At 44.2% G+C, this 17548-nt stretch overlaps 1 protein-coding gene across 1 annotated transcript in view; it reads left to right on the top strand.

Annotated features, from left to right (window-relative positions):
• LOC311141488 (polycomb protein suz12-A-like) overlaps positions 1-17114 on the top strand; it is a 34083-nt gene extending 16969 nt beyond the window's left edge. Inside the window, exons 12-16 of the mRNA XM_084176830.1 lie at positions 223-366; positions 727-884; positions 5786-5984; positions 6681-6760; positions 15071-17114. Of these exons, the coding sequence (XP_084032956.1) occupies positions 223-366; positions 727-884; positions 5786-5984; positions 6681-6760; positions 15071-15500 (1011 nt within the window). The 3' untranslated portion in view covers positions 15501-17114. The remainder of the gene's footprint in view (positions 1-222; positions 367-726; positions 885-5785; positions 5985-6680; positions 6761-15070) is intronic.
• Positions 17115-17548: the final 434 nt, after the last annotated feature.

The raw sequence follows: 17548 nt of genomic DNA, 5'->3' as shown, positions 1-17548 counted from the left end.
ATTAGAGACCTGGCCCTTTAACAGGTCTGACTGGGAGTGGATGGTATTAGAGACCTGGCCCTTTAACAGGTCTGACAATAGGGAAGAGGGTGCCATTTGAGACGGTGTATTTTAGACTTGGCTGTCTATGATGGGGAATTTCTTAGTTTCTACTGACTCCTACCCTTTTCTGTGGGATTACATACTCGCTCTCCCCTCTCCCTCTCTCCACCCCCCCCCCAGTTCCTGTATAACCACAACACACAGCAGCAGACCGAGGCAAGGGATGACCTCCACTGTCCCTGGTGCACTCTGAACTGTAGAAGACTCTACAGTCTCCTCAAACACCTCAAACTGGCCCACAGCAGATTCATCTTCAACTACATGGTGAGAGAGAGACTGTGTGTGTGTTTCTGGTGCACTCTGAACTGTAGAAGACTCTACAGTCTCCTCAAACTGGCCCACAGCAGATTCATCTTCAACTATGACTGCATTTAGACAGGCAGCCCAATTCTGATCTTTTGCCAATAATTGGGCTGCCTGTGTAAAGAGCCGAGGAGTTGAGAGAGGCCAGGGGTTAGGTTGGGGGTGGTAGGGTGTGTGTACTGTAAGGAGCTCTACATATTGCGGGCCGAATAAGGGCTAGTTATTACAAAATATATAGGTCCATTGTGATTTTTACATTTTTTTTTAATGACTTCCCGTTCTCTCTCCTCTCCTCTTCTCCCTCCTCCCCTCCCTCTCCAGCCCCACCCTAAGGGAGCGAGGATAGACGTGTCTATTAATGAGCATTATGACGGGGCGTACGCTGGTAATCCTCAGGATATTCACAGTCAGCCTGGCTTCGCCTTCAGCAGGAACGGACCCGTCAAGAGAACCCCTGTCACACACATCCTCGTCTGCAGGTAACTGGGTACACACACACACACACACACACGTACGTGTCAGACACACACCGACACATCCTCGTCTGCAGGTAACACACACCCCTATAGTTGAAGAGGCCAATTCAACTTGAAGTCCAGGTATCAGACAAAGGGCCCTATCAGATATGTATGTAGTTGGTTCTGTATATTAGCTAATATACATGGGATCTAACTAGGCAGAGTTGCAAAGAAAAAGCCATATCTCAGACTGGCCAATAAAGATAAAAGATTAAGATGGGCAAAAGAACACAAGACACTGGACTTTTTCTTTGCAACTCTGTCTAGAAGGTCAGCATCCCGGAGTCGCCTCTTCACTGTTGACGTTGAGACTGGTGTTTTGCGGGTACTATTTAATGAAGCTGCCAGTTGAGGACCTGTGAGGCATCTGTTTCTCAAACTAGACACTCTAATGTATTTGTCCTCTTGCTCAGTTGTGCACCGGGGCCTCCCACTCCTCTTTCTATTCTGGTTAGAGACAGTTTGCGCTGTTCTGTGAAGGGGGTAGTACACAGCGTTGTACGAGATCTTCAGTTTCTTGGCAATTTCTCTCATGGAATAGCCTTCATTTCTCAGAACAAGAATAGACTGACGAGTTTCAGAAGAAAGTTCTTTGTTTCTGGCCATTTTGAGCCTGTAATCTAACCCACAATTGCTGATGCTCCAGATACTCAACTAGTCTCAAGAAGGCCAGTTGTATTGCTTCTTTAATCAGCACAACCGTTTTCAGCTGTGCTAACATAATTGCAAAAGGGTTTTCTAATGATCAATTAGCCTTTTAAAATGATAAACTTGGATTAGCAAACATAATGTGCCATTGGAACACAGGACTGATGGTTGCTAGAAAGCCTGAACGCAAGATGAGTCACACAGTGGAGGAATGTATTGCCTGTAGCCTAATGTAACTGGTAAGCTGTAAGTAGCACTTCACTTTTTAATATGGACAACGGCTGTGATGATTTTTCAACAATATTTACAACATATTGACACAATTACAATCTTTTATAGAATATTAATCTAATTTAATCAATTATAGGTGGAAGAATTGTATTTAATTAACATTTAGCAAGCCAGCAGCAGATGAAACAAAGTGAATTCTCTCCTCCGTCTCTCCCCGGTTCTGGTTTGCCATCTATCTTGCTACCTTTACTAGCCCATACCAGTGACAAACTTAGCTATGTTATCGACATATACAGTGGGGAAAAAAAGTATTTAGTCAGCCACCAATTGTGCAAGTTCTCCCACTTAAAAAGATGAGAGAGGCCTGTAATTTTCATCATAGGTACACGTCAACTATGACAGACAAATTGAGGAAAAAAATCCAGAAAATAACATTGTAGGATTTTTAATGAATTTATTTGCAAATTATGGTGGAAAATAAGTATTTGGTCACATACAAACAAGCAAGATTTCTGGCTCTCACAGACCTGTAACTTCTTCTTTAAGAGGCTCCTCTGTCCTCCACTCGTTACCTGTATTAATGGCACCTGTTTGAACTTGTTATCAGTATAAAAGACACCTGTCCACAACCTCAAACAGTCACACTCCAAACTCCGCTATGGCCAAGACCAAAGAGCTGTCAAAGGACACCAGAAACAAAATTGTAGACCTGCACCAGGCTGGGAAGACTGAATCTGCAATAGGTACGCAGCTTGGTTTGAAGAAATCAACTGTGGGAGCAATTATTAGGAAATGGTTGACATGCAAGACCACTGATAATCTCCCTCGATCTGGGGCTCCACGCAAGATCTCACCCCGTGGGGTCAAAATGATCACAAGAACGGTGAGCAAAAATCCCAGAACCACACGGGGGGACCTAGTGAATGACCTGCAGAGAGCTGGGACCAAAGTAACAAAGCCTACCATCAGTAACACACTACGCCGCAAGGGACTCAAATCCTGCAGTGCCAGACGTGTCCCCCTGCTTAAGCCAGTACATGTCCAGGCCCGTCTGAAGTTTGCTAGAGTGCATTTGGATGATCCAGAAGAGGATTGGGAGAATGTCATATGGTCAGATGAAACCAAAATAGAACTTTTTGGTAAAAACTCAACTCGTCGTGTTTGGAGGACAAAGAATGCTGAGTTGCATCCAAAGAACACCATACCTACTGTGAAGCATGGGGGTGGAAACATCATGCTTTGGGGCTGTTTTTCTGCAAAGGGACCAGGACGACTGATCCGTGTAAAGGAAAGAATGAATGGGGCCATGTATCGTGAGATTTTTGAGTGAAAACCTCCTTCCATCAGCAAGGGCATTGAAGATGAAACGTGGCTGGGTCTTTCAGCATGACAATGATCCCAAACACACCGCACGGGCAACAAAGGAGTGGCTTCGTAAGAAGCATTTTAAGGTCCTGGAGTGGCCTAGCCAGTCTCCAGATCTCAACCCCATAGAAAATCTTTGGAGGGAGTTGAAAGTCTGTGTTGCCCAGCGACAGCCCCAAAACATCACTGCTCTAGAGGAGATCTGCATGGAGGAATGGGCCAAAATACCAGCAACAGTGTGTGAAAACCTTGTGAAGATTTACAGAAAACGTTTGACCTGTGTCATTGCCAACAAAGGGTATATAACAAAGTATTGAGAAACTTTTGTTATTGACCAAATACTTATTTTCCACCATAATTTGCAAATAAATTCATAAAAAATCCTACAATGTGATTTTCTGGATTTATTTTTCTCATTTTGTCTGTCATAGTTGACGTGTACCTATGATGAAAATTACAGGCCTCTCATCTTTTTAAGTGGGAGAACTTGCACAATTGGTGGCTGACTAAATACTTTTTTCCCCCACTGTAGCAGTACACAAACAAAATCTAACTCAGTTATTTTGCTAGCTAGAAAGAAATGGCCACAAATTCATTCAGAAACGGAGGAAGAGGATAGCTAGCTATAGCAAGCTAACCTTAGCAGCTGCCTCTTCAACAAGGAGCAACTGTGACAACATTAATCCTAAAATAAAAATTTAAAACTTTCCCCATTGAGCAAAATCGATATTCACACCTCCAAAGAATGCATGGCTCTGGGGCTTCTCCGAAATGCCACCAGATCCGCAATCGGATCCATGGCCGACGCGTCGCATTTCAGTTTACCCCGCACTCAGCAGGCTGTGTAGAAAACTCATGGGCATTAATATGGAGTTGGGCCCCCCTATGCTGCTATAGAAGCCTCCACTCTTCTGGGAAGGCTTTCCACTATGTTGCTGCGGGGACTTGCTTCCATTCAGCCACGAGCATTAGTGAGGTCGGGCACTGATGTTGGGCGATTAGGCCTGGCTCGCAGTCGGCGTTCCAATTCATCCCAAAAGTGTTTGTCTGGGTTGAGGTCAGGGTTCTGTGCAGGCCAGTCAAGTTCTTCCACACCGATCTCGACAAACCATTTCTGTATGGACCTCGCTTTGCACAGGGGCATTGTCATGCTGAAACAGGAAAGGGCCTTCCCCAAACTGTTGCCACAAAGTTGGAAGCACAGAATAGTCTAGAATGTCATTGTATGCTGTAGCGTTAAGATTTCCCTTCACTGGAACTAAGGGGCCTAGCCTGAACCATGAAAAACAGCCCAAGACCATTATTCCTCCTCCACCAAACTTTACAGTTGGCACTATGCATTCGGGCAGGTAGTGTTCTCTTGGCATCCGCCAAACCCAGATTTGTCCGTCGTACTGCCAGATGGTGAAGCGTGATTCATCGCTCCAGAGAACACGTTTCCGCTGCTCCAGAGTCCAATGGCAGTGAGCTTCCCACCACTCCAACCGACGCTTGGCACTACGCATGGTGAGCTTAGGCTTGTGTGCGCCTGCTCTGCTGTGGAAACCCATTTCATTAAGCTCCCGACAAACAGTTATTGTGCTGACGTTGCTTCCAGAGGCAATTTGGAACTCGGTAGTGAGTGTTTCAATCGAGGACAGACTATTTTTACGCGCTTCAGCACACTGCCGTCCTGTTCTGTGAGCTTTTGTGGCCTACCACTTTGCGGCTGAGCTGTTGTTGCTCCTAGACATTTCCACTTCACAATAACTGCACTTACAGTTGACCGGGGCAGCTCTAGCAAGGCAGAAATTTGACCAACTGACTTGTTGGAACGGTAAGCCATTCTACTGCCAATGATTGTCTATAGAGATTGCATGGCTGTGTGCTCGATTTTATACACCTGTCAGCAACGGGTGTGGCTGAAACAGCCGAATCCACTAATTTGAAGGGGTGTCCACATACCTTTTGTGTATATATACGTGCTTTTTGGTCTTAATTTAAGGTTAGGGTTAGGCATAAGGTTAGCAGTGTGGTTAAGGGACCAATTCGTCCACCTAATGCTCACAAATGTATCTCACTCTTTTTTCATTCACCGTGTGACGATGACCACAGGGCTTTGTGGGATTTTTTTTCCAAAGTTAGAGCTGATTTGGAGAGAACCTCAAACCCAACTTTTAGAACAACATAATATTATAACAATTGATTTAAGAGTTTGTAATTTGGGTATGTTTTCTTGGGGTGCTCTAAGTTACTATTATATGCATTTCTGGCATTGAGAAATAGAAGCTGCTTTGAACATCCATCTTTACCTCTCTCTGTTTCCCTCTACCCCTCTCCTCTCTTCCTTTAGGATCTTTACCTCTCTCTCTCTTTCCCTCTACCCCTCTCTTCCTGTAGGATCTTTACCTCTCTCTCTCTTTCCCTCTACCCCTCTCCTCTCTTCCTGTAGGATCTTTACCTCTCTCTCTCTTTCCCTCTACTCCTCTCCTCTCTTCCTGTAGGATCTTTACCTCTCTAATTCTCTCTACCCCTCTCCTCTCTTCCTGTAGGCTAAAGCATGTATGTATGTACAACCGTGTATGCAGGTACAATTGACAGTCACTTACTAACCCCTCCCTCCCTCTCTCCTCCCCCAGACCTAAGCGTCTTCTCCCCCCCAGTCTGTGTGAGTTCCTGGAGGTTGATGGAGGAGAGGGAGACCAGCAGAGAATCATCACTGGTCACAACCGCCTCTACTTCCGGTCAGACAGCTGTACCCCCAAAACACCCCAGGAGGTAGAGCACGACAGTGAGGATGAGACAGACCCCTTCTGGCTCCGAGAGAGAACTATCATGGTGAGAGAGACACACACACACTGAGCAGGTAGCTACCACACACGGTGAGAGGACCATCATGGTGCGGGACTGACACACACTGTTCCTGCATTTACCTTTGTACAGTTCTGTTTATTCAGATTGTGTGTGTGGTGTTGCATTACACTAAGATTCACACATTAGGCCCAAACCCAGGTCTACTCTGCACCAATTAGACTGTAGGTATTCGACCCATAACCCAGGTCTACTCTGCACCAATTAGACTGTAGGTATTCGACCCATACAAACCCAGGTCTACTCTGCACCCATTACAGACTGTAAGTATTAGACCCATACAAACCCAGGTCTACTCTGCACCCATTACAGACTGTAAGTATTAGACCCATACAAACCCAGGTCTACTCTGCACCCATTACAGACTGTAAGTATTAGACCCATACAAACCCAGGTCTACTCTGTACCCATTACAGACTGTAAGTATTAGACCCATACAAACCCAGGTCTACTCTGCACCCATTACAGACTGTAAGTATTAGACCCATACAAACCCAGGTCTACTCTGCACCCATTACAGACTGTAAGTATTAGACCCATACAAACCCAGGTCTACTCTGTACCCATTACAGACTGTAGGGATTAGAGTACAGAGCCACATTTGAAATTGGGTTTGGAGTCTCCAATTTGATTCTGGATCCACTCTGACTGTTCTGTCTACAGCAAATACAGGAGTTTACAGACGTGAATGATGGAGAGAAGGAGGTGATGAAACTATGGAACCTCCATGTTATGAAGTATGGGTACGTACCACACACACACACCTACATTTGACATTCTAGTCATTTAGCAGACGCTCTTATCCAGAGCGACTTACAGTTAGTGAGTGCATACATTTTCATACTTTCAAAATGTGAGGAAGACCTGAACGACACTATTGATGATGAATGGATACAGATATGTTTGAATGCCCAGTCATGTTCATATATATCTCAGACATAAATTACTGCAGTTTAAGACCATCCATAGAACATACTATATGCCAGTGAAATTGAATATCATGCACTCAGAAATGTAATTCCTCTGCTGGAGGTGTAAAACAAACGGGGACATATTTGCATGTTATGATCTTGTGAAGACTGGCTGTAATTCTGTCAGAGTATGTTATTTTATCTCAGCATGTCTACAGATTCTCCCTTCTCTCTGTTTTTGTTTGCTTGGAAAGGTTGATCGTTTCTGATAACATTCTCCACTAACTTAGCCGCTATAAATGCTAAGAAATGCATTGCCATTAATTGGAAGGTTGGTTATCCTCCCAAAATGTCACAATGGATGGCAGAAATTGAAAGTTATGTATCACTAGATTTGATTTATTACAAGATTAAGGGTATACTGTGCAACTTCCATAAAGTCTGGGTGCCTTATATGGAATACTGTATGACAAAAGGGGTCTGTATTGAAATATATTTTTTTGTCTAGCAGTTGCAAATTAATAAATAGATTTCATTTATTATGGCACACAAGACACATGTCTGATTTGCGCCTGTCAGTGGACTAATCCATTGAGGCCACTGGGATGATTTAGTCCAAGAATATGGGGATTGTGGCTCAGATGCACAAGGCACTTCTCTCTCCAGAATGCGTTCTCTCCCGCCATTTTGTTGGTTTTCATTGTTTCATAACTTCATTGTGTGCATTGGTTGCTGTGTCTATCAATTCCCCATTACATATATCACCAGTAGTAGCCTACATTTACCATTAATTGCCATCATTTATAATCTGTAATGTTTGTTTGGTTAAGGTAATTTCGGTTAATCCATTCAATATATTACAGTTATTTAACGTTGTCATTGTCGGATTTGACGTGTTTTGCAGAACTCATAACTTATGCTACACTTGTGAGAAACAAGATTTTAACAAAATTAGGCAGGGACAGCCCTAGTAGAAATGCAGGAAATTCGTTTTAGATTAGGTTATGTCCCACCCACTTCTAAAACCAAAGTGCACCCTTGCTCAGCTCAGTCGCTACTCGCGAACATTGCTGGTGTTTCTGATTTAATAAACAATGCCATTCTGGTGGGTGGTACCATTCAAATAAAACCCAGCACTGAAACGAAACGTAGGCTAAAAATAATTTACAAGTACACTTTTTCGAGCTGAAAGAAGATGGCCAGACCTTACGGATGTTGCACAATGATGTAAGTCAATATGTCATCGTTTAAGTCAAAGTATGATATATTTGGGCTTTAAGTGTTAACCGAACTGCCCGCTTCATGGCAATGAGGGGGTTCGATTAATCTCGCTGGGCGCCCATGTTGGCGTGTTTTGCACCAGGTGAACGTTGATTACATTCGTTTTGGAATTGGGCTGACTCCCTGGTTTGAGCCAGGTGCCCGGTTCAAAGCCCACAGTGATGTAGGCTCAAAACAAAGTGATGTAGGAGCACATGGAGTAATGAGTAGGATTCTGTGTTTTCACATGCAAAAGTGATTGCTTTTTAGCATCTGCCTTCCCAATGAAAACGAGTTCGAAAGTTAAAAAATGTATTTTATGGAAAATATATGTATTTTTCTAGACGATGCACCGTGCTGCCTTGTTGACAAAATGACTGAGCGCAGCACAGATTACTGTTCGATTTGAGTAAAGCGCTCCTCCCTCCCCGCTTTCGCCCGATGACATAACGGGCCTTTGACCGGTGCCTCGCGGCTCAGCATAATCGAATCAGCTCACTGACGTGTCTTTTCCTATGAAATTGATTTCAACTGGTGTGGGCGTTTAAACCATGAAAAATTAGAGAAACGAATGTAAAGACTACAGAGTTGCCTGCCATAATGTCAGATCGTGACCAAATTACTCTCCTGCTAAATAAATAAATAAATAAGTACATTGAACTCACTGCAGAAATGTGTGAACCAGAAAAAGGCTATCCTCACTATCTATTGTTCCTGCAGTGAGGAATTACAATATTCAGAGAATGTTTTTATGACGTTGTGCCGATAATCGTTGTCTGGAGCTCAAAAAGCAGTAGTAGCAGTATGCAAATCAGGGAGCCAAATAAACGGCTCTTTCACCAATGCAATTCGGTTACCGACGTTCACCAAAAAGAGCCGTTCGTTCACAAACGACCCATCGGTAGTATCTGCTGGAGCCATATCTTATTTAAGCGTTTCTTCTCTGAAAGGAGTCAACTCCGGCTTGCTTTGTTTACAATTCGCCATGCCGTTCACAGCCGTCCCGTTATGCTACCTATTGGGGATTTATTATTCTCCTAAATTGATGGGATGACTAACTTAGAAAGAATGCAGTCTTGACTGGGCTAATGTAGGCTGTGACACCTGGCAGGCTGTGATTGATGTGAAGAGCTGTTTTAGGGGGTAAAATAAGATAAGGATTGTGTCTTCAAATGCTAGACTATACTGGTTCTTTGTGATCTGTGAGCCTTCCTTGGACGTAGGAATGATGTCTAAGGGAGCTGGCTCTTCTCACTATGATAGGTTATGATAATCTTGTGCCTGGCTGAAGTGTGCAACAAATGGCGCAGAGGAGATGAGACCAACCCCTGAACCAACGGATTGGCTGAGAAAGTTTAAACCACACTCAGTCCTCTACTCTAATTGGCCAGCAGAGAGTGGGAAATTCCCTCTGTCAGAGTATTTGAGTATTGAATCTAAAACAATGTGTTAGTTCTCTGATAATGCCCTGCGAGGTATTTCAAAGAGCCCGTATATACGAAACATCATATTTACCATTAAAGGTTTTTGCATTAATTAAAATAACTAGTATATCTTAGAAGTCGTGTTGACCTCTTTTGTTCCTAATACCAGATTTGAATTGACGCGACTTTGACATACCTTTGTCAGCTTGCCCCAACAATAAATTACCCAGCTAGCTAGCTAGCTACTGTAGTAATTTCAAATGATAGTTAACACCACAATAACCATATCAACAAAATGTAGTGTTAGAAATTGCGTAATTCAAATCTGGTATTGGAATAAGAATCAAGAGATCTTCAATCCAAGCTTAATTTATTATATGCAAAATGTATGTATGATAAGTATGAAGGTTCGTATATACGGGTCCGCTGAGATACCACGCAGGGCACTCAGAGAACTGATCCATTGTTCTAAGTTCTTCTTCAAATACTCTGACAGAAAGCCTCCACCTCTTCTGTTGGCCAACCAGAGCAAAGGACTGAGTGTGGTTCAGCCAATCCGTTGGCGCAGGGGTTGGTCCCAACTCCTCGGCACTCCATTTGTTGCACATTGTTGCCAGGCATGTTGCCAGGCATAAGTTGCTATCATTATAACCTGTGGAGTCAGCACCCAAAAGACACCATTCCACTGTACTCCATGTACCCATGTTCAAGGACAGTTTCACAGACAACAAAGAGAGAGTGTTCGTATCTGTAAGAAATACAAGTCTTATCTGTCCTACCCCTAACGTTCCTTACATGAATAACAGCCTGTTAAGTGAAACAATTTATATCAGTACAGTTCATTAATGTATTCCTTCCAAGCTATTCATCACATACAGATCCAATTATGAGAAAAATAGAACCCAACAGTAGCTTGCTTACGTTAACTAGCTAGATACCTTTTTCTACGTTTTAATTCGTTAGCCTAGCAGCTTCGGATTAGTTGTCTAGCAAGCAGACAAAGTTAACATTATTAGCTAGCTACAGTAACGTTAGCTAACATAAGCTATTTGAATACATATTTATGGCTAAATTGTCCATTGAAAGAGGTGAATAAGCTAGCTTTTGCTGTAAACGCATTTATTATAAACAATGGCTGCACCACAATGAAGTATTTTATATTCGATAATATCTACCGTGTAAAGTTGGTTGGTCCCTCTCTCTCTTGAAGAAGCTGGCTAACTAGTCAATGGGAACTTTGTCTTCATGCCTCCATGTTATGAAGTATGGGTACATACCAGACACACCTACCTCCATGTTATGAAGTATGGGTACGTACCACACACACACACCTACCTCCTACACCTACCTCCATCCAGGCTCTGTCGCAGCCGGCCGCGACCGGGAGACTCATGGGCGGCGCACAATTGGCCCAGCGTCGTCCAGGGTAGGGGAGGGAATGGCCGGCAGGGATGTAGCTCAGTTGATAGAGCATGGCGTTTGCAACGCCAGGGTTGTGGGTTCGATTCCCACGGGGGGCCAGTATAAAAAAAAAAGAAAAAAGATATGTATTCACTAACTGTAAGTCGCTCTGGATAAGAGTGTCTGCTAAATGACTTAAATGTATGTTATGAAGTATGGGTACCTACATTTACATTTGACATTTTAGTCATTTAGCAGACGCTCTTATCCAGAGCGACTTACAGTTAGAGTGCATACATTTTTTATTTCTTTTTTCTTTTTTATACTGCGTACCACACACACACACACACACACACACACACACACCTACCTCCATGTTATGAAGTATGGGTACGTACCACACACACACCTACCTCCATGTTATGAAGTATGGGTACGTACCACACACACACCTACCTCCATGTTATGAAGTATGGGTACGTACCAGACAGACAGACACACACACACACACCTACCTCTATGTTATGAAGTATGGATTCGTATCTCCCATTAAAGCCCTGGCCTCATCATAAAGCCTTTGTCTTAAGTTTCATAAGACGTTGCTGTGTGTCAGTGTCATTCTCTAAAGCTTCATAAGATGTTGCTGTGTGTCAGTGTCATTCTCTAAAGCTTCAAAAGACGTTGCTGTGTGTCAGTGTCATTCTCTAAAGCGTCATAAGACGTTGCTGTGTGTCAGTGTCATTCTCTAAAGCTTCATAAGATGTTGCTGTGTGTCAGTGTCATTCTCTAAAGCTTCATAAGACGTTGCTGTGTGTCAGTGTCATTCTCTAAAGCGTCATAAGACGTTGCTGTGTGTCAGTGTCATTCTCTAAAGCTTCATAAGACGTTGCTGTGTGTCAGTGTCATTCTCTAAAGCGTCATAAGACGTTGCTGTGTGTCAGTGTCATTCTCTAAAGCGTCATAAGACGTTGCTGTGTGTCAGTGTCATTCTCTAAAGCTTCATAAGACGTTGCTGTGTGTCAGTGTCATTCTCTAAAGCTTCATAAGATGTTGCTGTGTGTCAGTGTCATTCTCTAAAGCGTCATAAGACGTTGCTGTGTGTCAGTGTCATTCTCTAAAGCATCATAAGACGTTGCTGTGTGTCAGTGTCATTCTCTAAAGCGTCATAAGACGTTGCTGTGTGTCAGTGTCATTCTCTAAAGCTTCATAAGACGTTGCTGTGTGTCAGTGTCATTCTCTAAAGCTTCATAAGACGTTGCTGTGTCAGTGTCATTCTCTAAAGCTTCATAAGACATTGCTGTGTGTCAGTGTCATTCTCTAAAGCGTCATAAGACGTTGCTGTGTGTCAGTGTCATTCTCTAAAGCGTCATAAGACGTTGCTGTGTGTCAGTGTCATTCTCTAAAGCTTCATAAGACGTTGCTGTGTCAGTGTCATTTTCTAAAGCTTCATAAGACGTTGCTGTGTGTCAGTGTCATTCTCTTGAACTCTGATATGCTGCTGTTCAGCTTCCTCTTCCAAGCTCCGCCTCCCTTCTGGCATCCTCTGTCATTTTAAGATGGTAGTATATGTTGCAACTCTAGCTAGGTTTCCATCCAATCAAAATGTTAGCTGACATGGGCTAATTGAGTGACTGTCCGTAGCTAGGTTTCCATCCAATTGGCGACAGATTTTAATGCAAATATTCTAAAATCCGCATATAAACACATTTTCCCACCAGAGATGTTTCCATCAAATTGACTTGTTGTTGATAAAAGGCTGTGTGATGACGTAGTGCACATAAAAATAACTTTTGTGGTTAAATTTCCATGTAATGAATAAAAAATACAATTGAAATGGATTTCCATCGCATTTTCAACTCTCTACTGGTGGTTTTGTCAGCAAAAATGTTGCGTTATATAGTGAATGTGCCCTCTGGTCTTGGCCCGTGCGCTCTAGCCAACAGCTGGCAGATACAGTGTGGGAATAGCCTACATGATGAGATTATTATGGACACAGGCTAGATTTATTTTTATTTGTCAAACTGCAGCCAAGCATCGACCATCATGTCACCAGAAGAAGACCCTAGATATTTATTGGAAAGGAGCATCAAGCTCATCACCGTGCACTTTCACCACCCTGTGAAGTTCATAACTTATTTCACCTGTAGCCTAATAAACTGAGTTGTAGTGGGAGGACCACACCATATTGTCGCATGACTCCAAGTTTACTTCGATATGATGGTTGGATGGAAACCTGGTTAATGACATCTATTTCTCACTCATTTAACCATTTTTAGAGAGTTTAAAAATGCTCTCAAACAATCAATCAATCAATCAAATGTATTTATAAAGCCCTTTTTACATCAGCAGATGTCACAAAGTTCTATACAGAAACCCAGCCTAAAACCCCAAACAGCAAGCAATGTAAATGTAGAAGCACGGTGGCTAGGAAAAACTCCCTAGAAAGGCAGAAACCTAGAGAGGAACCAGGCTCTGAGGGGTGGCCTTCTGGCTGTGCCGGGTGGAGATTATAACAGTACATGGCCATTTTAAGGCCAGATTTGTTCTTCAAGATGATCAAACGTTCATAGATGACCAGCAGGGTCAAATAATAATCACAGTGGTTGTAGAGGTTGCAACAGGTCAGTACATCAGGAGTAAATATCAGTTGGCTTTTCATAGCCGAGCATTCAGAGGTCGAGACAGCAGGTGCGGGAGAGAGAGAGAGTGTTGAAAACAGCAGGTCTGGGACAAGGTAGCACGTCCGGTGAACAGGTCAGGGTTCCATAGCCGCAGGCAGAAGAATGGAAACTGGAGCAGCAGCACGACCAGGTGGACTGGGGACAGCAAGGAGTCATCAGGCCAGGTAGTCCTGAGGCATGGTCCTAGGGCTCATGTCCTCCGGGAGGAGAGGGAGAGAGAGAGAATTAGAGGGAACATACTTAAATACCCCCGGACAGGGCCAACCAGGCAGGATATTACCCCACCCACTTTGCCAAAGCACAGCCCCCACACCACTATAGGGATATCAACAGACCACCAACTTACTACCCTGAGACAAGGCTGAGTATAGCCTACAAAGATCTCCTCCACCGCACACCCTGAGGGGGCGCAAAACCGGACAGGAAGATCACGTCTGTGACTCAACCCACTCAAGTGCCACACCCCTCCTAGGGACAGCATTGAAGAGCACTAGTAAGCCAGTGACTCAGCCCCCGTAATGGGGTCAGAGGCAGAGAATCCCAGTGGAGAGACGGGAACCGGCCAGGCAGAGACAGCAAGGGCGGTTCGCACCCCTGAGCCAGACTACACTCAATCATAAGACCTACTGAAGAGATGAGTCTTCAGTAAAGACTTAAAGGTCGAGACCGAGTCTGCATCTCTCACATGGATAGGCAGACCATTCCATAAAAATTGAGCTCTATAGGAGAAAGCCCTACCTCCAGCTGTTTGCTTAGAAATTCTAGGGACAATAAGGAGGCCTGCGTCTTGTGACCGTAGCGTACGTGTAGGTATGTACAACAGAACCAACTCTGAGAGATAAGTAGGAGCAAGCCCATGTAATGCTTTGTAGGTTAGCAGTAAAACCTTAATATGGAGGTTAAACACAATGTAACCTCCATATTAACACAATGTAACCTCCATATTAACCAGGCGCTCTAGACTAGAGCCTCCATTGTGTCTGGAGCAGGCTGAACGTTTGACATCTCTACTCTAACCCCCCACTCTAACCCTCCTCCTCTCTACTCTAACCCCCTACTCTAACCCCCCTCCTCTCTACTCAAACCCCCTACTCTAACCCTCCTCCTCTCTACTCTAACCCCCTACTCTAAATCTCCTCCTCTCTACTCTAACCCTCCTCCTCTCTACTCTAACCCTCCTCCTCTAACCCCTACTTTAACCCTCCTCCTCTAACCCCCCACTCTAACCCTCCTCCTCTCTACTCTAACCCCCCACTCGAACCCCCTACTCTAACCCTCCTACTCTCTACTCTAACCCTCCTCCTCTAACCCCCCACTCTAACCCTCCTCCAACCCCCCACTCTAACCCTCCTCCTCTCTCTCTCTCTGCCCCTCAGCTACATAGCAGATAACCAGATGAACGGAGCGTGTCTGGCGTTTGTGGAAGGTTGCGGTGCGTACATCGCCAGGAAGAACCTCTGTAGGAACTTCCTGTTACACCTGGTCAGCATGCACGACTTTAAACTGGTTACCACGACAACCATCAACCAGGCCATGACACGCCTCCGACACATCCAGCGGCAGGAGGGAGGAGAGGGGGATGGAGGAGCAGGAGAGGGGGATGGAGGAGAGGAGAGGGCGACAGCGCTGGAGTCTCAGCCTGAGCTGGAACCTGACTCTGCCACATGTAATGACCACAACACGTATGGTAAGAGTAACCATGGTAATGGCCGCATCAATGGAAACGGCATTGGCGATGATGATGAAGAAGCTGGTAGTTCTGTTGCTGTGGAAACGTCCAGGCCGAGCAAGAGGCATAAGTTCTGAGGTACCCTCCGCCCCTCTCCTGGAAGAGTGATAAGAATATAAAATGGCGCCCGGCGATGGTGATTGGCTGGGTGGAGGGTGAAAGAGGGTGTGGTGTTGGTAGTGATTGGAGGGAATAAGAGACTCCTGATGACATCATTCCAAACAGGTGTTGGGTTTACTGTATAGAAGTGGTGTGCCAGAATCATTTAAGCCCATTTGGACACACATAAATACACACACACACTCATTGTCCCACTGGTTATAGCAAGGATACGTACATTTAGTGTTTTCTCATGTCTGGTTCTTCAGTCTCCCATGATGTAATTAGAGTAACGTTACAATGACCATGAGTTCTGAGTAACTTAGCCTGGGTCCCAAATAACACCTTATTCCCTTTATAGTAGTGCACAACCTTTCACCAGGCTAGCATTCTGTCCAGGAGGTGTACTTGTACATCAAGCTGCCTGCTATAGACTAGCATTCTGTCCAGGAGGTGTACTTGTACATCAAGCTGCCTGCTATAGACTAGCATTCTGTCCAGGAGGTGAACTTGTACATCAAGCTGCCTGCTATAGACTAGCATTCTGTCCAGGGGGTGTACTTGTACATCAAGCTGCCTGCTATAGACTAGCATTCTGTCCAGGGGGTGTACTTGTACATCAAGCTGCCTGCTATAGACTAGCATTCTGTCCAGGAGGTGTACTTGTTGTTACAAGGCTTACTTACTATTTTTGGCCAGGGCCCTAAATAGATCAGGGGTTCCCAAACAGTTTCACTCAGGCCCCCCTTCCAGCATTGGGGAACATCCATTTCTATGGGCACAAGCACTGTTCATACCCCTCTTATTGGCAGAGAGAACATTTTGCAGGTTTAAAGCTTATTTCCTGCAATTCTATACATTTAGCTATGTCTAACGTGTATTCATGTGATATTTGAGTGACAAAAAAAAGGAGTATCTAAGGGCTAAAAAAAAACCTAGCAAAAACATTAGCCGACATGGGCTAGTTGATCTGGACATTCCTTACAAGTTATAAAAAGCTCTCTAAGAAATGCAATGATTGACATGACAAGAGGAAAACTGATGATGCACTACCCAATTTATATTGCACCTTGTGCATTCTACTATTTCAACTTTCAGGAGTAAGTTGAAATCCGGACTGAGTTCCTTATACATACATATATATACAGTGGGGAGAACAAGTATTTGATACACTGCCGATTTTGCAGGTTTTCTTACTTACAAAGCATGTAGAGGTCTGTAATTTTTATCATAGGTACACTTCAACTGTGAGAGACGGAATCTAAAACAAAAATCCAGAAAATCACATTGTATGATTTTTAAGTAATTGATTTGCATTTTATTGCATGACATAAGTATTTGATACATCAGAAAATCAGAACTTAATATTTGGTACAGAAACCTTTGTTTGCAATTACAGAGATTATATGTTTCTTGTAGGTCTTGACCAGGTTTGCACACACTGCAGCAGGGATTTTGGCCCACTCCTCCATACAGACCTTCTCCAGATCCTTCAGGTTTCGGGCTGTCGCTGGGCAATACGGACTTTCAGCTCCCTCCAAAGATTTTCTATTGGGTTCAGGTCTGGAGACTGGCTAGGCCACTCCAGGACCTTGAGATGCTTCTTACGGAGCCACTCCTTAGTTGCCCTGGCTGTGTGTTTCGGGTCGTTGTCATGCTGGAAGACCCAGCCATGACCCATCTTCAATGCTCTTACTGAGGGAAGGAGGTTGTTGGCCAAGATCTTGCAATACATGGCCCCATCCATCCTCCCCTCAATACGGTGCAGTCGTCCTGTCCCCTTTGCAGAAAAGCATCCCCAAAGAATGATGTTTCCACCTCCATGCTTCACGGTTGGGATGGTGTTCTTGGGGTTGTACTCATCCTTCTTCTTCCTCCAAACACGGCGAGTGGAGTTTAGACCAAAAAGCTCTATTTTTGTCTCATCAGACCACATGACCTTCTCCCATTCCTCCTCTGGATCATCCAGATGGTCATTGGCAAACCTCAGACGGGCCTGGACATGCGCTGGCTTGAGCAGGGGGAC

Source organism: Coregonus lavaretus (assembly GCF_964263955.1).
Source record: "Coregonus lavaretus genome assembly, chromosome: 2".
In the NCBI taxonomy this organism is placed as follows: domain Eukaryota; kingdom Metazoa; phylum Chordata; class Actinopteri; order Salmoniformes; family Salmonidae; genus Coregonus; species Coregonus lavaretus.
This window is presented reverse-complemented; position numbering and strand designations above follow the sequence as displayed.